The 25480-nt window shown below is 38.9% G+C and overlaps 1 protein-coding gene across 7 annotated transcripts in view; it reads left to right on the top strand.

Annotated features, from left to right (window-relative positions):
• DIAPH2 (diaphanous related formin 2) overlaps positions 1 to 25480 on the top strand; it is a 348598-nt gene that overhangs the window by 144460 nt on the left and 178658 nt on the right. For all 7 annotated transcript variants that reach the window (XM_077922409.1, XM_077922408.1, XM_077922407.1 and 4 more), the window contains 2 exons: positions 2587 to 2826; positions 7947 to 8076. In XM_077922409.1, the coding sequence (XP_077778535.1) occupies positions 2587 to 2826; positions 7947 to 8076 (370 nt within the window). The remainder of the gene's footprint in view (positions 1 to 2586; positions 2827 to 7946; positions 8077 to 25480) is intronic.

Here is a 25480-nt window from a genome sequence, read left to right as displayed (position 1 = left end):
AATGATGGTTTTTTGAGGATGTGTGAGCTCCTAGATAGGAGGCAAACTAAGGCCTGGGGGCCAGATCCGGCCCAATCGCCTTCTAAATCCAGTCCGCAGACAGCCTGGGAATCCATGTTTTTACATGAGAAGAATGAGTAGATTTTATTTAAAATGCATCTCTGAGTTATTTGTGGGGCCTGCCTGGTGTTTTTACATGAGTAGAATGTGTCCATTTGTTTGTTTGTTTGTTTGGGTTATTTGTGAGGCATAGGAATTCATTCCTACCCCCCCCCCCCAAAAAAAAATACTTCGGCCCCTCACAAGGTCTGAGGGGTAGTGGACCGGCCCCCTGCTGAAAAACTTTGCTGACCCCTGTCCTAGATTATTGCCACTTTGCTCCTCATCCAGTCTTCCTGCTGCTGTGATGTTGTGAGCTGAGCCCTGGTTATTGTGTAACCCTAGCTTGTGGTTAGGGACCCGGGTGGCGCTGTGGGTAAAAGCCTCAGCGCCTAGGGCTTGCCGATCGAAAGGTCGGCGGTTCGAATCCCCGCGGTGGGGTGCGCTCCCACTGCTCGGTCCCAGCGCCTGCCAACCTAGCAGTTCGAAAGCACCCCCGGGTGCAAGTAGATAAATAGGGACCGCTTACTAGCGGGAAGGCAAACGCCGTTTCCGTGTGCGGCTCTGGCTCGCCAGAGCAGCGATGTCACGCTGGCCACGTGACCCGGAAGTGTCTCCGGACAGCGCTGGCCCTCGGCCTCTTGAGTGAGATGGGCGCACAACCCTAGAGTCTGTCAAGACTGGCCCGTACGGGCAGGGGTACCTTTACCTTTACCTAGCTTGTGGTTTGTTCTGCTCTAGTTGAGCTATAACTAAGATTTTGTTTTTTTAAAATTGGGTTTACATCTTGCAGCTATCTGGAGAAGATAAGCCATAAGTCTAGATTCTGACAACTTGCTAAGCCAAGCCATGCCAGCAGGACTGGAGGAGGAGCAAAGTGGCTATGATTTCTCCAGATGCCTACACAATTATGCTAAGCTATGGTTTGGTTTAGCATCCTGTGCAAAGTGAGACAGTGTGTCTTCTGCTCCCAGTGTTTCTAACTGGGGCATCTATGCTGGGAAATGAAATAATTATTGAAGCAGGATTTGGAAATGTGTGTGTCACCCTTGGTCTTATTCAGCCCTCTGAAGATTTAAGCTTGGACTTAAATCCTGACAGAGTTGCCTGACTGAGTTCTCTCCCTCCTTTCCCCTATCAATAGCTTCTTTTGAATAGCAGGAATGGGAAGAAGAGAGCAAGAATCACACAGTGTGTGAATATTAGGAAAAAGGAAATAGAGCTATATGGGGATGTTCCCTTTTATCTCCTTGCAAGAACAAAAGAAAGGGGTTGATGAGAGTGGTTGGGAAGAATCAACAGGTTATTACATTGTGAATATCAGTGACAAGGATACTAAAACGTGTCAACAACTAGGCATTGTGCTGATATTATATTAAAAGTGATCCAGTCCCTAGGCTTTCAGTCTAAAAGACAACAGCATGAGAAAAGGACACAAAGAAAGGGGAAATGGTGAAGGATAGGCAGAGATTAATGGAATAATGCTGTTTAAAAGCCCACAGCTGTGTATTATAGAGATGAATGAAGATGGTAAAATAAGATGGCATGAGGAGAAAAGAGAGATATTTTCTGAAGGGAGGGGAAAGGGTCCTCAGAATCAGTAAAGTTTTGTTTTTTCATGGTAAAACCCTTGAGTCATACTGCTTACAGGAACATAGATGTCTAAACCACTGAGCCTCTTGGGCTTGCCATTCGGAAGGCCAGCGGTTTGAATCAGTGCAGTGCAGTGAGCTCCCATTGCTCTGTCCCAGCTTCTGCCAACCTAGCTGTTTGAAAGCGTAGCAATGCAAGTAGATAAATAGGTACCACTGCGACTGGAAGGTAAACGGTGTTTCCATGTGCTCTGGTTTCAGTCACAGTGTTCCATTGCACCAGAAGTGGTTTAGTCACGCTGACCACATGACCTGGAAAGCTGTCTGTGGACAAACTCTGGCTCCCTCGGCCTGAAAGCAAGATGGGTACCACAACCCCATAGTTGCCTTTGACTGGGTGTAACCGTCCAGGGGTCCTTTACCTAGTTGTTGTTTTTTTAACCTAAATGGTAAAAACGTGCAGTAATTGTGTCTCAGGAATAAAGAAACATGGGCTTCTACTACTACTATGGGAAGTAGAGCAAATATGTCTTTTCAGGTGGCATATATACATTATGGAAAATAATATTTTAAAAGTGATCATATTGTTCTGATTACAGGTAGGTAGCCATGTTGGTCTGCCGTAGTTGAAACAAAATAAAAAAATTCCTTCCAGTAGCACCTTAGAGACCAACTAAGTTAGTTATTGGTATGAGCTTTCGTGTGCATGCACACTTCTTCAGATACCTTCTATACCTTCTCTCTGAATAAGTGTGCATGCACACAAAAGCTCATACCAATAACTAACTTAGTTGGTCTCTAAGGTGCTACTGGAAGGAATTTTTTTATTTTGTTCTGATGTATTGCATGAAGAGTATTTTTGCACATAATCCACAAGCTGTTTCTAATCTTGCAGATGAGCTCGGTGAAAATGTTACGGCCTCGCCTCAATGGCATCCTTTTCAAACTTACATTTGAAGAGCACATAAACAATATCAAGCCTGGCATCATGGCAGTAACAATCGCCTGTGAGGAACTGAAGAAGAGTGAAAATTTTAGCAGACTGTTGGAACTTGTGCTACTGATAGGAAACTACATGAATTCAGGCTCAAGAAATGCTCAGTCACTTGGCTTTAATATTAGCTTTCTTTGCAAGGTAAGCCTAAGCTACACAAAAACACGTAACTGTTGGTGGTAGTGTTGAATATCTTTAAATGTTGCTATAATGTTGCCTCTGGTTCCTGAAAATTTACCTATACAGTCTTATTTCTTGGCAGATATTAGCTTGGAAATAATACTTTAAGAGCAGCTAACAAGTTGTTACCTGGCACTTGCCCCTCTTGCACAGGTGACCTTCTTATGCAAGTAGTGAGATGGAAGGTCTGTTTGTTAACATTGCTTACTCTTATAGATCAATAAATGTTTCTGCTAGGCTGATATGTGAATGTTCAACCCAAGGAAAGAATCCTGAATTTCACTGAAAAGTATCTGGTAGAGTTGGGACGGAAACACCATATTCCTGTGTGGCATCAGTGAAGTTAATAATAAAATACTGTATTTTTCCGTGTATAAGACTATATTTTTCCCTAAATTTTTGAAGTTTAAAATAAGATGTCGTTTTATACATGGATAGTGCATAGTGCATTTTCTTACTTTTGAGTCCCCCAAAATAGGGGGCATCTTATACACGGGGGGGGGGGTGTTATACGCAGAAAAATATGGTGATATATCTAATACTGATTGGAAAGTTCTAGAAGTTTTTCTTAAATCTGATTAAAATATGTTTTGAAATATCCAGTTGAAAAATGTTTTATAAAGAAGTCTGCTCAACTGTGGATTCAAGTGGGGTGTTTGGGTACAATACTTCTTAGAAGCCCCACACAAAGTTTTTTATTTACATTGTTAAATAGATAGAAAACACTATGTAATCGCTTCACATATTTTGGGTTTTTTTCTTTTAAATTATTATTTTAAATCACAGTGAAAAATTATTTGGGTGAATGTAAAAGATTACAACATCATTTGGAAATGCATGTTATGAAAATGGTTACTCTTTAAATCTTTTTGTATACCGAGACATGTAGATGAATCAATCATGGATTAACCTGGTTTTAAGGTCTCCCTCCCCCATCCCCATGTGCACTGCTAAATTTGAAGCATGGGGAATTAGTCGCAACTATCTTGGTCCCAAATTTTACATACAGTATGTTTGTGTGTGTATTAAAAATTCTGTATGTAAAAATTGATATTGTCAACAAGATTGTACATATGTGTTACAGGGCATATAAAGCTATCCAATAGTTAATAAGCTTGTCTACTTTGACCAGCAGCTATTTAATTTTGAAATCATATGACTGACCTATAAAATTGTGAAGTAAATAGAGGAATCTATCCCTAGTTCAGTTTTATTGTCCTGTAGGATAAAGGCTCAGGGTGTTTGATCTGGCCTGCTCTATATGTGCCAAAATGGACATTTGTTGGCCTGTTAAAAAATTTCCCGTTCTGATATTCAGTTGGCACAATTTAAAATCCAAGCTAAGTAAACATATCTAATGGGAAAAAGTTAATTTCCACAGATAAGTAACCCTTTTATGATCGGATTTAATTTTTAATATACCAAACTGAAAACTTACATAATTCTTCATATATTCAAAGTCCACTTTGGCTACTTCAGCAAAAATTGCTTCACAGATCTTGTAGTCAAAAATAACATTACAGGGGAAATTTAATAACTTAATATCAAACAGTTACAACTGGCCTTCTCAGTTCTGTAGATCTAAAAAATAGTTTTGCAAAATGCTAGTCTGACATTAGCAGTAACATACACACACACACACACACACACATTTCAGTATAGGATCATGGATTTATGAATGCGTTATTTCAGAGATGGTGAACCAACAGTTCTAAGTAATCCATTAGAAGTGCTAGGTGGGAATCCAAGTAATGAACAATTACATCTCTGCAGTAGCTGTCTCAAATTGCTTCACCATGTAGCAAGATACAGTTTTAGCAATAAAAGGTTTGACATCGGTTCTAACAAATTCTTAGTATGATAGTTTAGTATGAATAAGTAAATGAAATGTTAAGTGTCTCAAAATGGGTGTGCCATAGAGTATTTTCATTAAAACAAAGTCTTAAGTACATAAGTGAAAGAACATGGCTGTATGAAATGACAATCCAGGACTCTGCCTTTCAGAGAACACCACCACTGGGATAATATCCTGCTTGGGATACTTATATAAGAGTCATGCTGTCTATATAAAATAGCACTGGGATTTTTTGATTACCAAGTGGGGTTGGAGAGAGAATGAGAACAGCAAAATTTTATATGCTAATTTATATGTGTATATGCAAATCTAGAAATAATTACTGTAATTTTAAAAGTAATACAAAACATCTTACCATAATGGGGAAGACTGGCCAAGTAACCTGTGCATCTCATAGTCTCATGCCCTTGCTCCCTCTTCTTAGCATTCATTCTCTTTATACTGGATTTGCACTGGAGAGCCTTTCAAATACAGTGGAGCCTTGGGTTATGTTGCCTCCGGCTTACGTCACCCTCGGCTTGCGACCGGCGCAAACCCGGAAGTACCGGAACGGGTTACTTCTGGGTTCACGCACATGCAGAAGCACTAAATCACTCCGTGCGTGTGCACAGACACAATGCTTTGGGTTGCATCATTTTCGAGTTGTGGCAGGGCCTCTGGAATGGATCCCCGCCGTAACCCGAGGTTCCACTGTAGTGGAGTGTCATCTGTAAAGAAGGACATCTGGCCATCCCAATTTAAATATGAGGAAAGTTTGTTCAGGTGCTAGGAGTCCTTCAAATAATTGGTTGCAAACTATTCAGGATTAAATGTCACCAGTAGCACTTTTAGATTGGGTCTGGAAATGTACAGGTAGCTATTGCAGCTGATATAGTATATGTGATGGAGCCACTTTGTCCTGAACATTTCTGGGAAGTTACATTCTGAACCAGCTGGAGCTTTCAAACCTTTTTGTAAAGTGGTTTCATGTACAGCACATAGCAATATAGTCTTGTCTGGATATAAGCAGGGCATGTGCAACTATGGCAAGGTCATCAGCAAGCTTTTTGAAGTGTGTAGGTTAAGATGTTAAGAGGAATGTCTATGATAAGGATTACAGGGTGAAAATAACTAATTGTTAATGAAGCCTCATACATTTTATAATTGCACATTTGCAAAATCTGTCCTGCCTTCTTTTAATGGTTTACACTTCAGCCTGTTCCCATTCTTCACCCTAGCCCTAAAATGATGTCCACAGATTTTGCTTATGTTGGGACCTGCAAGCTTTAGTAGCCATCTAGAAAACCGAGATGAGAATCTGTCATTTTGTTTTTTGAAAGAAACATAAGTTATTTCCATCGTGGTCTGCCATTATGTTGTGTACATACAGTTGTATTCATCAAATGCATTTTGCATTGAGGCCAATTAAAAAGTAACAGTTCATAATCATTAAGATTATTTTTTTTAAGCAACTGAGTCAAAATGTCAAATGAAACTATAATTGTGCCACTAATATACGGTTGTAAGAATCCTCTGTAGGGTATAAATCAACTATAGGTTGCTGATGTGCCTATGAATACTTAACAGAAAAGGCAAATAACTGGAATGAAGATGTTGTTCCAGACACAGTAGGCTTGATGGTAGGCAGAGACTTGCTGTTTATTATTGCTTGCTAGTTCATTATAGTGGTGATCTGCAGCAGTGCTTAAGTGAAAGTCTATTTGCCATTGTTATAGAAACTCATGTCTTCAAATTATTCTAATTATGATCCAAGCTCAGGCTGATGTTTTTAAAACAGCCTTCAGTGCAGTTTGTTTAAAAATAAATCATCTATTACTGTTTAGTTCATTGAATAAAAGTTCTCTCTCAACATTTTTCTTCTCTCCTCGCTACCATGCCCCACTTGTTTCCCATGTATTACATGTTACAAAATCAACAGATAGCACTTTAGGAAGAGGTTTGCAGTGAAAACCCCAAGTTTCAGATTAATGGATGCTATACATGAACACCTTGCCAAATACGTTGCTTTGAAATCAGCTACCACAATGCTGGTTGTTTCTGCAAATCTGTCCTTAGACTGATCTAGTTAAGGAGCTGTGGGGAAGGGCATTGTTTAGTGGCAGATGTAGAAATACATCCAGGAAAGCATGTATTAAACCTGCCTAGTGCTAGCTACAAAACTAATGTCTTTATGTTGATTGCAAATCCTTAAAAATGCATTATCTTTCCGGATGTTATATTGCAGCATGTGGTGTTATTGAAGAAAGCGGTGATTTGTAAACAACCCTTGGCAGCGAGCACAGAACTTAATTTTGCTTAAATAAAGGAGACTGCCATTAGAATTCATGTACTGTATCGAGGCTGGCAAGCAGGAGCAGTAGTTTTGATATATGCACTGAAGCGTTCATGATTGTTGATTCACTGAACAGTTAATATTTATACAAATATGATACAGAAAGAAGCAATATTTGAGTGAAAGCAAAACTGCATTAGCAGTCAGGAGCTTACTACATCTTGTTGGTAGTTTTGAAGTGACTAGGTGCTATTTTTCACTTTGAGACATGTAATAGTGCGTGCACTCACACCGCTGTGGGGCAGACCATCAAGTTGAACATGTGGTTGCAAAACATCTAAATATCTGTCTAATAATCAAACCTATAGTTTAGTACAGTAACCACCTTCATTCAGTTAGGAGAATCAGAAGTGTGCCATGAGCTCATATGGTCTAATCTTCCGTTTTGTGTGCAAAATCCTGCCTTTGGCTAATCAGATCTAACCATAGTGCACCATTACATCTGACTTATGCTAATGGTAATAATGGTTCTCTATCTAGAGAATTAAAAAAATATAAATATTTGTTGAACATTGCAGTTAGTGTTAGGCTCAGTGCAGACTGTGATTAGGAGGTCAGGAATGTTGTTTTTTTTCTTCAGGACCTAAATTATGTTCAGTGCAAATACTGTATCAGTGAAATTCAAACATTCCAGTATGTAAAGTACTTCTCTCCGTGTGTGTGTTTCTATGTTTGCTTGTTCTTTTTCCAGCCTGTGTAACCCTAACCTAAGGATAAAAATCTTGTAAGACCACATTATGTGTCTAGTGTTACCTTGAAAATGGTGTGATTTAGAGCTGGAAGCAGATGCAGGACTGTGGGTAAAATGATGAAAATGTCTCTTTAAAAAGAACAGGAAATGTATTACTAAGGAATAATGCATTTCCCTCCTTATTTTTCTTTTTCCTTTTACAGATTAGAGATACTAAATCCTCTGATCAAAAAACAACACTGTTACATTTTCTGTCTGAAATTTGTGAAGAGAATTATCGGGACATCTTAAAATTCCCAGATGAACTTGAACATGTGGAGAGCGCAAGCAAAGGTATATGGCGAGATAAGGCACTAAGAGTAATTTGTATCTACTTAGGTGTGGAAAGTGCTTGGAACATTTCATTTTAGATTGTAGGATTATGTAACCTGTAAACATTAATAATCCTCGCAGATACATTTTTTCCCTTCTAGATGTTTATTGACCTAAGGAAAAGGGAGGAAATGTTTTTCTATGAAGCACTAACAGTAATAACACAGCATAGCACCTTGTAACATTGGTATCATTATAATATTTAGCTTGCTAACTACCTTGTTTTATTATCCATATGTGCAATTATAATGCTCACAATGATGATTTTCCTTATCTGTTGCAAAACTACTTAAATCAGTATTAATTGCAGCAACATAATTTTGTAAAACATCTTTTCCACAACACACACTGTTTATTGTCGTAATAATAATAAATAGATAGATAGATAAATAAACAAAAAACAAAAAACACTGATACAATATTGAAGAACAGTGTTGTTGAATAGATATATATTTACATTAAAATATACCATAATACTAGTAAAGTTTTAAAAGTAATAAAACAAAAAACACTGATACAATATTGAAGAACAGTGTTGTTGAATAGATATATATTGACATTAAAATATACCATAATACTATTTAAAAAGTAATAAAACTATCTATATCTATCTATCTAGGCGAATGCACTGAATATGCAAATACATTTAAAAGCATTGAGATAAATGTTTAAATTTAAAAATTCAATTAAATCATTGCAATTTACCATATTAGCCTAAATAAAATTTATCCACAGCTTTTGAACTGCTGAGCAAAACTTGTAACTTTTGCTGTCATGAATTTGTCAGAATCAGACAATAAATATGTAATTTTTGTTTGATCGGCACCATCAAGTACCATGCTTAAAAATTCAGAATATACTCCTTGGTTCAGAATACAAGGAGCAGTATAGTAAATAATGATAAAGATCTTCTACTGCTTGGGCATATTTGTTTATTTATTTATTTATGGAAGTTTTCAATTATCTACACATATATACAGCCATTTTGAAAATAGCTCTGCAAATATTTTGATAAAAAAGCAGAGTAAAGATGTTTATACCCAGTTGCTATTTTCATAAGTATTTGGACCGTATGGTCCAAATACTTATTTTTGTATTTCCCTTCATTAAATGAAGGAACCGTATGGATGGTTGTTGGCATCCGTCTGTCTCGGGAGACATTGCAGTGTGCCTCCGGGGGGGAAATCAAACTGCTGGAGAATCACAGCACCTGCTGTGGCTGCAGAGATTGCTAACTCGTAACTGCTGCCTCCCATGTCCAAAGGATAGCAGCGCAATATGTTTGGCACTAGCTTGGCTGAAGGAGTTGGTGGAAGGAGATGTGGAAGGTGCCATCCAACCATATTCGGGACTTTACTCTGGATGTGTGTAGGGTTTACTCCTTGACTTTTTCTTCTCCTGTAGATATCCCGCAAGACCGCAGAGGTTTAGGGTCAGAGTTTTTCTTCTCCTAGATGGACCATATGGAGTGTTAGGGGAGGGGTGGTACCTCTGGTGGGGGACACACCGTGCACCTTCTGGGGTAATTTGTCCAGCTTTGGTCCCCATCCTGCACTCAGCTCTTGCCACGTTTGACAGTGGCCACACCCCCAGAAATTTGACTGGCCAGCTAAAGCAAGTGAGGGTAGTTGATGGGTCTCAAACCCTCACTGACTTAGGGACTTCACCCTGCACATGAATTGAGCAGATACCAATAGTGGGTCCAACAGTCCAGAAGGTGGTTTCTACATGGAAAGTGAAGGGCAAATAGGGCTTGTCAACCTGTGAAGGTACTGAATAGTAGCCCCCATCTAATCTAATCGTTTGTAAACACAATGTCTGAGGAGTAGAGTTGTGCCACTGCATCTGCCCCATGGTGTTTTATTATTACATTGTTGCATGCCTGGGCCCTCATCATCTTTGATATCTGAAGAAGAGACCCTAAGCATGAGCTGCTGCTTGTGTCTAAGAGCTCCATTGAGTGATTGAGTGGTTAGCAAGGGGGAGAGCTTAACAACAGGCCCAGGTTTGAACAACATTCTATGCCAAATCTTGGTTTGTTCAGAATGATACAGGGCAGGGAGGCTAAGTAGCTGCGAGCTCCTCTCAGAGGCAAAGCAGGGTCCCAGTATGCAGATCAGTGCTTGTGCTTAATTTCCCTTCACTAACAGTTTTTTAGTTCCAGATCATAGTGATTTGTATCAGAGCAAATTCACTCCTGACTGCATATCCCAGAATCAAGAATGTTACTTTTACCAAGTTTCAGACAAAAATGATGTCAGTGATAATTCACAAAGTGTGTGTGTGTGTGTGAGAGAGACAGAGACAATGACAGAGACAGACAGACAGAGACAGAGAGAATTCAAAAGCAAGTAAAGAGCTAAGTGCTTAAATAAATACTAAATATGTTTTTGATAGATCCCGGCTAACTGATTACCGTATTTTTCGCCCCATAGGACGCACTTTTTCCCCTCCAAAAATGAAAGGGAAATGTGTGTGCGTCCTATGGGGCGAATGCAGGCTTTTGCTGAAGCCTGGAGAGTGAGAGGGGTCGGTGCGCACCGACGGGCTCCCGCGGCTTGCGGAGAATTGCCTGCATGCCGAAGGCTGGGCTCCCACGAAGGTGCTGGGCTCCCACGGCTTGCGGAGAGTTGCTTGAATGTTGAAGGCTGGGCGCGCTGGGCTCAGCGCGCCCAGGCTTTGCGCGGCTCTCCGCAAGGCGCAGGAGCCCAGCGCTGGGCTTCCGCAGCTTGCGGAGAGTTGCCTGTTCTGGGGGCTGGGGTCGGGGGTCGGAGGAAGCTCGGGCTTCCCCCACCCCAGCCCCGTGCCTGGGGCGGGGGAAATAATTTTTTCTCCCTTTATTTCCCCCCCAGAAAACTAGGTGTGCCTTATGGGACGGTGCGTCCTATAGGGCGAAAAATACGGTAGTCTACATGGTAATCATAGAGTTTCTTTTTATTTTTTAAATAAACTTATAAAAAAAATCTCTTTTACAAAGCCTTACTGGTTACTAGACATGTTTGATAAATCCTTTATTGGTTTTCTCCTGTGGCTAACACTTTAAGTTGCAGCTTTGAGGATTTTTTTGCAGTTTGATTTAAAACCTCTAGTGTGTGAGAGGTCAGCTCAAGGGATTGAACTAAAAGGGTTGGTGAAGTTTAATTAAAACCATTGCATCAGTAGGCGGGGGAAACATTTATTAATGGATCTGAAGTTCCTATTAATCCTAAATTTTTGTATAAATCTGAAGTCGGCTTTGCTTCAGTTAAATTTGTTCCGTTCTATAAGATAAAAGCTAGTTAAGTTTTCTGTAAACAGTGCTAACTGATAAGCAGCATAAATTATTCCATACTTTAACAACTAAACTCAGGGCTTTAAAGTCCTCTATGCACTAATAGGTAAGAGGCATTCATACAATTCTTTCCACAGCCACCACTGTACTGCACATGAAGGAAATACCTGGAGGAGAGCCTCTGAATGTGATCTCATGCCTTTTATGCAAAATTAATTATGTATAGGGGGGAAATACTTTTTTAACTTAATAGAATTCTAGAATTCTAGAGTTGGAAGGGACCCAGAGGATCATCTAGTCCAACTCCCTCCAATGCATGAATATGTGGTTGTCCCACATGGGGATTGAACCTCCAGCCTTGATATTATCTGCACTGCACTCTAACCAACTGATCTATTATGGATTTAAAATATTTTTTTAGAAGGGTATAAAAATTGTATGGGAAATTGGAAGAAAAGAACAACAAAGTTTCAGATAGCACATAAGATAACCCATCCTGTATGAGCAGCATGGAAGTCATATTTTAATATGAAAAGGTCAGGAGATTGAGAGAATAGATAATAAACATACCGGAATCATCATTAATCTGTTCTTAAGTCATAGCAAAATATTTCATCTTATTTAAGAAAGGGGTTAGTTATATGCCTATAAGCTTATTCAAATGAAAAACAGACACATAATTATTTCAGCTCCAAATGAAGTATCACAAGTTGTGGATACCTCAGTAGTGAATTTGACTGACAGAAATTACCGTATTTTTTGCTCTCTAGGGCGCACCGGACCATAGGGCACACCTAGGTTTTTTGGGGGGGGGAATAAAGAAAAAAAATTATTTCCCCCCCAGGCATGGGGCTGGGGCGGGGGAAGCCCGATCTTCCCCCGACCCCAGAACAGGCTGCTGTCCGCAAGCCTTGGGAGCCCGGCGGGAAGTCGCGCCGGGCTCCCAAGGCTTGCAGAGAGCTTCCTGAAGCCTGGAGAGCGAGAGGGGTCAGTGCGCACCGACCCCTCTCGCTCTCCAGGCTTCAGCGAAAACCTGCATTCGCCCCATAGGACGCACACACATTTCCCCTTCATTTTTGGAGGGGAAAAAGTGTGTCCTATAGGGCGAAAAATATGGTAGTCCAAATGGGGCTTCTGACAAACAAGGCTGAGCTATCAATGTTTGCAAAGGAACTCAGATTTGCAGAAGTACAAATGAAAACAGCTGACCGAGAAATAAGCATGCTCAGTGGTCATCAGGAGCAATGAAATGTTGAGTGTCATTTGGAAAAGATAAATTTGGAAACTGAAAGAAGTTGGGAGACAGAATTGACCTCTTTGCATTGCTAGCAGCCATAATATTCTAGAGCATGGCATAGCTAGCTGGAACCTTAAATGGGAGCAATTGTGTTAGAGAATCAGAATGTATCACCAAATTTTTGTTTTACTGCTTGTGGTAGCGTTGTTTACACATAAGATGTCATCTCCCAGTAATTAGTTTTATTCTGCTTGTGTTGTTAATCCTTGTTTTAGTTTGTTACTGCCCTTTTGTTTGTAATTTTTTGGGAGTTGGTGGCTTTGAGTTACTATCCCTTCCGAGTTTATCCCTCCTCAAACACGGGAATGAAGGATAGTCAGGCTGTGCAGTAGTTTAGGTAAAACACTTTTCTCCTTACTCCATAGTGGGGTATATTTGATGTGACTTAACTGGATATCCATAACCCATGAAAATATTAACTGTTCCTATGGGAGAGGACAATGAATTTATAGTTGACATCCACATATATTTCTTTCTTTGAATGGCTTTTGGGACAGCACATTTTAACTAACAGTTGTTTCTTAGGACTTTGTAAATTGATAACAATGCATTTATGTGCATACATCCTGATGCATGCTCTCATGTATTTACATTATTCATAAGGTTTTCACCAGTTAAGGTTTGAGGAATAATGCATAGATACTATTTTTTGTTTGGTGAGAATATCTATCTAATTGGTTTTAAGTGCTTTTAGTTTCTTTTTATTTCTCTGTGTGTAATTTTATTTCTTACAAACCTTTATTGTGGAGCACCCTGAGATATTATGAAACAGTGTGCAAATGCAGTAAAATAAACTAATAATTTGTTGTGAAAGTATAGTTGTACTCACCTGAAATGTAGTTTTCCTGTTCCCAGTTCTAGGTCAGCAGGATGGCTCCACCCCTTTGATAAAAGTCAGGGAGCGAAGTTTTAGAGGTACAGCTCCCATCATGCAGTTCTGCTGCAGCCTTTGTCATGTGCAGACAGTCGCTATTAGCTCCTGTTGATTTCATCAGGTTCCTCCCTTCTTTGGCAGTAAGACCTTTAATAGCAAGAATAGCTTAGTCATTGTCTTTTTTTCACTTTATTTTCTTCCGCTTTGCTTTGCCTTTATTCCTTTTTTTTCTGGAGCACCCTCCGCCTCTACTTCTCCTGCTCTCAACTTTTTTAAAGGCTTTATCACTGCCCTCCAACTCAGCAAAGATACAGGGTAGGTTCAGTTAAAGTTAGTTTTAGTTTCTTGGGAGGTGGGTTGTTTCCTTTTTCCTTTTTCCATGATTCTTGGTTTTCCTGAGCTTGGCAAGTCTCAGAACTGCATGGTGGGAGCCCTAGCTCCTGAAAGTTTGCAGCTTGCCTTTGACCAAGTGGGTAGAACCATCAACCCATCCTGCTGACCTTTATGTGGGAGTGGAAAACTACATTTCAGGTGAGTACAACTGTACTTTCACAACCCCTTTCCCTGGTTGTGGCTATGTATATCCAACCAAGGATAACCTTTTGTGCATCTGATGAAGTGGACTCTCTTCAGTGCAAACAGATGCAATAATAAATTTATTTGTCCTTTAGATGCAGCAAGAGCTTGCTTTTCTTGCAACAGAATAACATGCCTACTCCTCTGGAAGGGAATAATAATAATTATATGCTTTTTGTCTTGTTAATAAAAGTGAATAGTAGTCCAGAATACTGTGTTGTGGAGCTAAGTGGTTGTGATGGCCATTGCTGCAGATATATATATATATATATATGCTTTATATTTTATTTTATAAATGGGCAAAAAGAATGGTGACAAGGTTTGGCTTTTTATAATTTGATTATACATCAGGGTGGGAAATATTTGATAAATGTATGCCCCTTATCTTTTCTACCACTGAACCAGAGGTTTGAATTATAAAACACTTAGGATGGTTTCTTTTCAAAGGCTTAACTGTTGTGAACCAATTAACTGTCACAGTTGTTGAGTCATCTTGCATTGAAATGCAGCTGAGAGAAAAGGTGGGAAGAGGTAATTAATATCTTTCAATGAGAAATATACAGTAAAGGAACAGTAATCAATGGTGCATTGTCATGTAAATGACACTTAATGACATTGATAGAGGAAACATGAGTGGACATTTCAGAGTTCCTTGGTATAGAAATGTCAGCAAGGAACTTCAAGGACAGCTTATTTGTTCAATTTAAACTTTTAATATATTTGTGTATTGGAAGCCTTCAAAGGATGCTCTGTTCAGGATAATTTAATGATAATTAAATTTAATTTTGTTGCTATGAATCTGAAGACAGTGCATATAAAGAAACCATAAGAACAAGTTAATATTTTGTATTTCATAATTGGATTTTTATTTCTCAATTTTTGGTGATACTGCTTTGAAAATCCTTAATATAGTAAAAATGATTGGTGAGGTGGGAAGAAAAAATGATTAAATCACTTTTATGTTATTGGAAAAGCATGTATTCTCCACTTTAAAAACAACAATATTTCAGGTATTTTCAAAATAATGATGCAGTAAAGATTAGCTGAACTGAAGGTTCTCTACTTGAAGAAGGGTGTTTACTGTGTCACTGATTGTACCTGATTAGACTAGTAACTGGTTCTTGATAGTGAAAGATTGGACATGGGTTATGGGGATGAAATACAACTCTCATTGCTGTCATTCTTCCTCCTGCAAACTCTGCCCCCTCCCCTGCAAAGCAAAATCAATCTCCTGCACAGCAATAATAACTTCGGTTTTTGTGATGGCTCTTGAACAATGAGTAGTGGTGAGAGATAAGATAACTTAAAAATAAAAAGAAGAGTGGAATTGGGATGACCGCAGCATCTTGGCCATCTTCTGAATATGACCAATATAATAATTTAATCTGAGTTGGGAAAGAAGTTTTTCTCCCCTTTTTTCTAATGTGTCGCTATCTGAATCTCTTGGCAGCAAAGAGTTTGATTTCTTCACCCACCTCTACAGCATTATTTAAATTACAGTGGGTAGTGCATCTCTTAGTACTTCCCCTTTCTACAGCTTTAGAAGGGTCTTGGGGAGGCTGACTCCCCCCACCCCCATGTTAGATCTCGCCACTCTACCTCTTTGTGGCCATGTGGTTGGCTGTTCTCCAGTTCAGCTTTATTTTGTTTTCTGAGGCTATCTATTCAGTTCTGACTATTAGCTTTAGCTACCTGCCCACCTCAACCAACATTTGGTTTAATCCTCTTAAAACATCCAGTAGTTCCAGCTGTCTTAAGAATCTCTTTGCATGTGCTTAGTGAATTTTCTAGTCGGATGGAACTCCCTTACTGTTTAATTTACACCTGGGACTATGCATAGTCATAGCCAGGATTTCTGTTGGGGGGGAGGGCAGCCAAAATTGTTGAGTTTTTCTAGGAAATCATGGGTAGATATATCCCCCAAAAGAGAACATTTTTGTGGATCTAGGGAAGGCATCACCTCCACCCTTAGCTACATGCATGAGACAATGACAGCATCCAAAAGAAACTTGACTTCCAAGGTGAGCACACCCTTTAGCTACAGAAAAGGAATGAGGGTGAGGCCATCAGGAACACATAGAGGAGGGTTGGCTGTATTATATATTTTTGGACCAAAGGATCTGCAGGGGTGGGGAACTTATGTGGAAAAGAAAAATGCTTAGGTGGTCCAGAATCAAAACATGAAAGCAGTGAACAAATTTCTGAAAAATCCCTTATACAGTAGAATAAAGTAGGTGGCTGAAGGATAGGTTCTAGACCAGAACAAGATGAATGGGAAAAGTTATTTTGTGAAACTCTGTAGCTGGACTACAGCAGATATTTCATTGGTCAAGGAGGGTTTGATTAGTGAAAGGAATAAAGTATCATCAGTTGCCTGGAAGGTCTTCCCCGCCCCCCCAATGAGCCCAGTTCTGAGTGATGTTTCCCTTTCTTAATCTCTCCTCTCTGAAGTATAGCAAGAAGAAAATGATATTGCTGAAGGTGTTTGGCTATTTTGTTTTGAAAAAGGCAGCAGAAATACAACTCCACAGAACAAAGACTTTGTTTTCTCTTTTAAAATAGTTAAGCAGGACAAGTGGGTGCGGTTTATGATGAAGTTCAGGCTTGTATATTTAATTAAGGGTCCTCATAACTTGATTCATGCTGTACCATGTAGTTTTATACACTTCTATATGCTATTCAGAAAATGGCTACAATTTATTATTGTTCAGATTGTTGTAGTAGTTTAACTGTGTCACCTGAACTGACAGGAATCAGGTCCGTAGCAGTAATCCTTTAATTTATTGGTTTTGCCTTTTTAATGCAGTGCTTATTGTAGGTCTTCCAAATAGTGTGTGCCTTGCTTTGAATGGCTGGATGTTGTAATGCCTTAATTAAAAACCATAGCTGTGTTGTCACTATTAAACTAGGGCTTTTTGAACTCAAGTGCTCCCTTTCCCCACTGCCTTTTTTATTTTCACTGGGAGGAAGAAACAGTCCTTTGATATGTGAAGGGGGGTGGGAACCAGACAAAACCTGAAGTGCTAATTAAACTGTTGTGGAACAGTATTACCCTCTTTAGTTGTACACTGACAATTTTAAAGCAGATTCATTTAAACAGGCTTTCTAATCAGAATGCACTGGACCTCTTTATTATTATTTTTCTAATTCAGTGAACAAATTCATTCCTGCACATCTTAAAAATGCAAAACAAGCCAATATGTGCACAAAAAAGCAAAACTAGGCAATATAAAACCAACCCCCACAGCACACATGTGTATGCACACACAAAAAGCATTTATATCATGAAAGTTTCATCAGTACCTTTATGAGGCTACAGATAAAAGGCCTTTCTCAAAGAGCTATGTGTGAGATTAATTCATATAGAAGGTTGTATAGCAGGTAACTTTTTTTTTTATCTTTAAAAATCATAAGTAAGGCTTTTTTTAAAAAAAATGGAATATTTTTAGAAATCTAATATTATCCTATGCTGTGTTCACATGTGGAAGCTTCTTGGCAGCTAGGCTGTAAAAAGATTTTTCTTTTTCTGTAGAATTCTCTAGAGTTGTAGAACACACAGTAGTTGTGTGTTACACTGAGTTGGTTTGCATATTATAGTAATCCATGAGTAGCTAATGCACGCAGTTTGATCACTCCACCCTGCCAGGAGCATCTCATGGCTTATTATGACATGCAAACCAGCTCAGTATAAACAATTGTGTGTTCTACAAGCTTAGAGAATTCTACAGGAAGAAAACAGTTGTAGCATACTTGCCAACAAGTGCTAAATGTGTGAAAGCATGCCTAGTTAGCAGATTACTACATTTTTTAAAAGGGGGGCCAGACTTCTTTCTCCTGGCTGGAGTGAAGTGGGAGCAATTGAGCAGCATGCTTTATGGTAAGATTATTGAGATATATAAATCAGTTCATTGGCAGACTAACACAATGTATTAGTCTGTCAAGAGTCCTTTCCTCCTCTGATTCCACTTGCAGATTAAAAGGACAGTGCTTTATTATTTGGGATGGATTTCCATATTTTCAAATAAATGATCAGTAAATTCAGTACAGTGGTACCTCGGGTTACAGACACTTCAGGTTACACGTTTTCGGGTTGCGCACTGTGCCAAACCCAGAAGTACCGGAACAGGTTACTTCCAGGTTTCGGCGCAGAAGCGCCGAATCATGACCCACGCATGCACAGATGCAGCGCTGCGGATTGCGAATGCTGCGGGTTGCAAACGTGCCTCCTGCACGGATCACGTTCACAACCATTGTAGTGGAATTCAGTTACTCCTTCCATGGCCTGATGATTATTAGCTTGTTAGGATGCAGAGGTGGGCTTTTTTTGCTGTTGATAACAGTGTTATGTAATGCACTTTATATAGAAGGCCACACCTGTATTGGTATTCTGCTGTTATTTCAAAATGCTCCTGCATAGAGACATTTCTTTCATCTCTGAACCTGAGTCATGTTTTCATGTCTGTGGTTTTTTAATAGGATTTATTGCATATTTTAATTAAGAATCTTATATTTAATGTTTTAATGGGATTGTTTAATTGTATGGCTTAATTTTGAATATGTGAGGTGAAGCTCCCTGGTATAGAAGCTGTCAGCCATTAGCTGCATCTAAATTCCAATTTGAGGCCACCACCATTCTGAAGCTAGGCAGGTTCTAGTATGTTTACTGCCTGGATGAACCACATGTACACTGCCTAGTGTTTCATGATGGAAGAAAGATGACATGTAAATATAATCAATTTTCACAGGTGTTATAGATGAAAACACAATTCAGTAATTTGTGTATTGTTTATTTAGAACATTTTAACCCTGTTCTCCAGCTGAAAAGGCTCCCATAGCACCTTACATACAGTTAAGCTTAAAATCTAAAATGCATGAAACAATAGGAAAAAGTAATATGGAGGAAAGAGAAGAGAAGCAAACTTGGACACCATTTCTTAAATGTTAAGTAGTAGTTTCTAAGGTGATTAGATGACTGGAAATGACTCGGGTTTGGGAGGACACTAGTGGAAATGGCACTTCAGGAGAGCAGATTAAATAGCTCTGTGGAATTTCCATCACTGCTACAAATATGAATATAACAATGTGTTGGCAATTATATAGAGCTACTTAAATTTGACTAAATAGTGATTACACAAACTCTGTATGGTAGAAATGAAATTTAGAAGATACCAAAGCCTATGGGACTTTTTTAGGTTAATCAGAAGTTGCCTTGAGGAAGGCTAATTCATAACATTTGATGCAACTACATTGATTAAACTGTTCAGATCCAGATAACACTTGCCATTTTGCCAGTTTCTTTTTTAAAAAATAGACAAATTTTCTTCATGTCCCCCTACAATGCATTTGTAAGTAAGTCATGCTTTGTTTCGTTCCTCAGTTGTGTGTTGCAAAATTGATTATAGAGCTTGCTGTTAGAATGGGATTCCATTTAACTTATGCTCATTTTTTCTAGTTCACTGCATGATTTGGCTTGCTGTACAAACAAAAGACCACAGAGCAATATAGATTTCACATAAATGCTTGCTGTGTTTCATTTTAATTTCCTGGCAACATGGCAGCACCAATATAAATCATATCATGAGAGCAGAAAACATTTCTCACTAAATTATAGCAACTATGCCTTTAACTTCAAATTTAACACAACTGAAATTTGAGTGGTGCAGATGTGATACTGCAGATTTGGCATAGAATGGGTGTGCATGTGGCCTTGCCAGTCGCTGAGCCACAAAGCCATGTACTCCCCGCCCCCCGTCTTTCTCTTCTAAAGTACAAATCCTACTCACCTTGCCTTGCTTGCTTTGTTTGTTTCTGTATTTTCGTTTCCAAAGACCAATAGGAAAAGGGAAACAGACAAGCAGCTTTTCAAATCAGCATTTGGAAAATCAAACTATGGTTTGGGTTCTAAACTATGGTTAGAGCAGATCATGACTTGATACAGTGCCCAAATTTAGCCAAAGAATGCAAGGGATTGATATGACTTAAGGAGGGAGAATGTTCCACAGTTTAAGTAGATTCTCACAGTATTTTTATTGTGCATGCTAAAATTTGCCAGAAGCGGCTTAGTCATGCTGCCCACATAACCCGGAAGCTGTATGCCGGCTCCCTCGGCCAATAAAGCGAGATGAGCACCGCAGCCCCAGAGTTGGTGACGACTGGACCTAATGGTCAGGGGTCCCTTTACCTTTACCTTTAAATGAATTAGATGTTTGAGCCTTTTTATGTTTAAAGACCACTTAAATGCTAAAAAGAAATTGTAACAATTAAGTCCTTTTGCAACAATAGATTAGCTTGTTTTCCCCTGGGTGAATATTTATGCGTTTATTTTAATTCAAACATGGGTATTTGGACCAGTTTATTTGTTTGTGTGTGTGTGTTTGCTTTTTGTTTTTCAGAGTAACAGCATAATTGCTTTGACTTTTATGATTACATTGGCTTAGTGTTATACATTTCATGTCTTATGACCTTACTGTTCACAAGTCTCTCACGACAGTTATATGAAATTTTCATTACTGCACAATCCATTAAATGTAGCATTTGAAAAGTCATTTGGTAGTTTGGGAGCTTGGAGTGCTTCTGCAATATTTCAAAATCTGGCTACTATCTTATTTGTATTGAATTAGCTTAATCTTGCTTGGATCTGGATAGCACTTCTCAGGACTGCAGGTCCATTTGTATCTTACTGTTTTGCCTGAACTCCATGAACATACCTGGCTTCTCTTTTAATTTTTCTGTAAGCCTTTTACATGCTAAAACCAGCTTTCACAATTCATTTTTTGTTCTTATTGCTTGACACTATTTGATAATATTGAGATTTCAAGTCAACTTCAGAGCCATTTTAGAACAAGTAAAAAGAGGGTGATTCATGGATACCTTACTCCTTGTAAGAATAGTAGGATACAAATTACATCCAATTCTTACATTGTATTAATGCACACATACATATAAACTTAAGTCTAAGTAACACGCTATACATTAGGCTCACGTTGAAGATTGGGAAGTATAATTGGTGCAGAATGTAGCAGCCAAATTGCTTACTCAAACTGGGTGTTAAGATCATAATTAAGACAATTGTGTTGGCACCTGTTTCTAGGCCCTAGTTTCAACTTTTAAAGCGCTTTATAATTTAGGGTTGGAGTAACTGACCATCTTACTTGACACAAGTGGTTACCAGAGGGAGGACTTCATTGATAGTGTTAGAAATTTCTCCCCAGATAAATTTGTCTGCCACCTATCTTACTGTCTTTTTGGCTCTGGGCACAAACCTCATTTTCTTAAGTTTTTTAGATGTATCTTTATTCCTGCTGCCTGTCTTATGCTGCATTGATTTTGGTTTTTAATTCACATTTTAACTGTTTATTCTTTCTTTAGAGTTACTTGAAATTATAACTGAAGTAGCAATAAAGGTTTAATAAATAAATGTGTACCCATTATGACTTTTAAGTTTTAGAATTTTTCAGGGCTATGTGAATATAAAGCTTTCAGGGTACAATCCACAATCATTAAATCCAACATGTTTGCTTTTACTTGAATGCAAAGTAGATGCATTCATCACATCAGTGATGCATTAATGTACTCATTGAATTTAAATTATAAAATAGAGATTCATACTTTAGAAACAGGAAAAGTGCATAAATAAGAAATGATAGATGGCAACAACAAAAAAGTCATTTTTATATAGGAAATCCTTTTCCTGTGCATTTACAACACATTTTCTTTTTAACAAAAATGAGATTTCTGAAAGTAGCCCAAGGTAAATCTACGACTGTCCATTCCACTTCACAGGATTGCACTGCGTTATTTGATAAGTGTGAATCCCAGTTTGTTTGAAGATTTTACAAGAAGTCACTTTGTCAGATAATCTGCTTGCTGCTTACTATTTCAAACCTTACTATCTGCAAAGATGCACCACATCCCAATTCTTCCATCATCATCATTAGTATGGTTATTTATTTATTTATTTATTTATTTATTTATTTATTTATTTAGTGTTCAGGAGTCTGTTCCCTGTGTTGTTTAGGTGGGCTTTTGGGGGTGAATAAAAACCAAAACATTCTGAACCTGCTTATTTGTTACTAAGAGATGCCCCTTGTGCTTATTGGGCAACATGATAAAGGAATAGTGGCAAAGTTGATCCCTGTCATCATGTTATTCTGGGCAGAGATCTTTCAACATCTCCACCTACCCAGAATGGTGATGATGCTATCTCTCCCCCGCCCCACCCTGTCAACACCCCCGCTCTGCAACATCAAACATAGGAGCAGCAGAACAGGGTGACTTCCATTGTCTTTGACAGTTGGCCTTACTAGTTGGGACTGATGGAAGCCCACAGCATCTGGAGGACACCACACTGGCTATACCTGCAATAGAAGCTCCATTAATTTAAAGATAGTCATGTTTAATTTTAAAATGTTCAGATCAAACAAGTTTGGATTTTTTTCTAAGGCATTCCCGTGTTTCATTTCATGTGAGAGCTACCAATTGAAACCCTAGGTCTGCATTGATATTTATCAAAAATACTTAAATTATCCTGATGTATGGTTTTGAATGACTGTAACTCTGTCCTCACAAACACGAAGATGTTTCAGTTTTCATACACAATGAAACTAGACTGTTAATTTGATGGGGGACTGACAATTAGGTGACATTGTTTGCAGCATTGTCCAAAGTAGTTGCTAATTAACATCCTGGGATTAAAATGCTGCAGCTTTTGAATTTAGTGGTGTGTATTGTACTTTCAACCAATGTAAATGAATTGGATGCAACAGCCTGTGATAACCATTAGGGCATCCAGTAGCTTGAGGCATGCTCTGGAAAGTTCATTTTAAGTGTTTGACAGGAATGAGAAGATTAGTTCCAGCTGAACTGAAAATCATATTTGACTGAAAGTCAGGTACTGTTAAAGATAGCTAATTTGGGGTAGGGTGTGCGACATTAATGCAGTGTAAATTATGTGGCACAGTTCTTGGTATTCTTTTGTGCACCATTCTGCACTGTATGGAACACTCAATGCTGTCATTCAAATGATATCTAGGAAAAGTCACACCAGTGAGGTTCTAGTAGGAGTCCTACATGTAGTTTGGATCTGATTAGTACAAAACCTTTTTATCACTTTAGAACTGGGTGGGAGAAAACCTCAACCTTGTTCTATCTTTATATTTTCTTAGCAATGCATTGCCAATTTACAGGATCAATTCAAATGGATAGAGCTTTATCAGATCAAATCTTGCCATGAAAAGAAAGCAGCTAATCCTTGATAAGTTTCACATGATCAACCAACCAGTGGTTGTTTTTACCAGATGAAAACTACACCATGAATTTATCAAGAACAGTTGAATATTTTAGATCGAATCAAGGAGATGAAGAAGATGCGAAATGCAGGTATTTGCAGATGTAGCTGTTTATGTTTAGTATGGTAATTACAGTGGTACCTCGGGTTACAGACACTTCAGGTTACAGACTCTGCTAACCCAGAAATAGTACCTCGGGTTAAGAACTTTGCTTCAGGATGAGAACAGAAATCAGGCAGGGCGGCGCAGCGGCAGCGGCAGGCCCCATTAGCTAAAGTGGTGTCTCAGGTTAAGAACAGTTTCAGGTTAAGAACGGACCTCCGGAACAAATTAAGTATGTAACCAGAGGTACCACTATAATAACAATTAGAATGTCTATGTAGATGTTTCAGCAGCTAACATACATTATTTTGATAATCCTTGTAATAACCTGGAAGGTTGGTCAGTATTACTGTCTCCAGGTTGCAGATAATTAGGTATGGCACACAGAAAAAGAAATTGAGTGCAGAGGCAGACTTTGGTAATATGGTGTCCTGAGTGAGGACAAAATTTGGTGCCTCCCTAATATTTCTTATTTTCACAATAATTCCTTTTTTATTTATTATTATTTTGCACCCTCTTGGCTCTGTGCCCTGTGCAGGGGAACTGCCTTCAGTGCCTTTAATCAGGTGCTGGTGAGTGCAAGGTGGAGGTGATATTTCAACTGCAAACTTCCAGCAGTTCAACATACAGCACACACTCCTAAGAAGGGGTTATTCTTATGTATTACTAGTTATTAGATATTATTGAGGAAGGGCCATAGCTCAGTGGAGGATCTGTTTTAACATCCTTTTGAGAAGGGCCAAACATGTGCAGGCTGACATTCGACCTAGACAGATTATTCATTTCATCGCCTCTACTACCATTAAGACTCTGACCAAACTGGGTGTACTCTAGCCTCAGGATGGCTGATATATAGGCGGATGTGAATTTTAAGAGCAATTGCTTTCCTCTGCCAGTTCAGTATGCCACAACATGCAGCACAGTTTATTTTTCTGTTAAATTTATATCCACCCTTCCACACAACAGAGATATCAGTTGCCTCATAGTCCAAGTGGCGGTATGGTAGAAAGAGCCACAACCTTCTCAGTGCCTCATGACTTGCCTGCTCCACTCCTACCTGTGCCATCACCTTTTGGGTTGGACCAGTGCCAGCACTAGAAACCCCTTACATGCTGAGTAAAAGTAACTCGGGAGACAAAGAAATTCAGATTGGGAGTGGGGGGAAAGGAAAATCTTCCTCTTTGAGAGGAAAGGGCCAGATTATGCGTTGAAAAACATTAGAAATTCAGAGAGAAGGTTAATATTTGTTACTATTTATTAATAACAGTAAATCAGACTGCGGAAAAAGGAAAGCGCTAAGAGGCACAAGAGGAAGTAAAAGGACGAGGGAGAAGGGATAAAAGAAATGCGGATATTGGGTGGTGACAAATGGTACAAGCTGAGCCTTGAATGATATAATGAGACAAGAAATTACAGGATCCGGTTCAAATAGTTGGAAGAGGAAAATATAAAATAAGAAGCTCTGGATCACCAAATTCTGCCTAAAACCAAAATGCCTCCTGAGCCAGCATTGGCAAATAATGTAACAATTTAACTTGCCCTCCCTCTGCCACCATTTTATGCATGGCTCTGCCTCTGTACCGCCATTTTCCAACTGGTGGGCCTCAGTAATTTTCAGCTATCTCAAGTGGGCTCAGGCAGTAGAAAGTTTGTGAACCCCTGCCTTAGAGTACAGTATGTGTGCTAAAGTCAATATTCTAAGATGGCGGGTGTGTTCAGTATTCATGCCTGTTAGGTAAGTACCATTAAGCCCCATAGAAACGGAGAATGTTAACTCTGAATTCTGATTTTCCCTAGGGATTCATGCTGATACTTAACTGAAAATATTAAACTACTATAATTCAATTATATTTTAAAACCTCTTCAGATTAGGTGTATTTGAGGGGGAAATACATTTGGTACTTGCTGTGTTTTGAGGCTTCCTTGGAAGAAAACCAAATTCACTCTGAATCTTGTCA

This window comes from Podarcis muralis, chromosome Z (assembly GCF_964188315.1).
Source record: "Podarcis muralis chromosome Z, rPodMur119.hap1.1, whole genome shotgun sequence".
NCBI lineage: Eukaryota > Metazoa > Chordata > Lepidosauria > Squamata > Lacertidae > Podarcis > Podarcis muralis.
The sequence above is the reverse complement of the archived record's forward strand: the minus strand, read 5'-3'. Positions and strand labels throughout refer to the sequence as shown.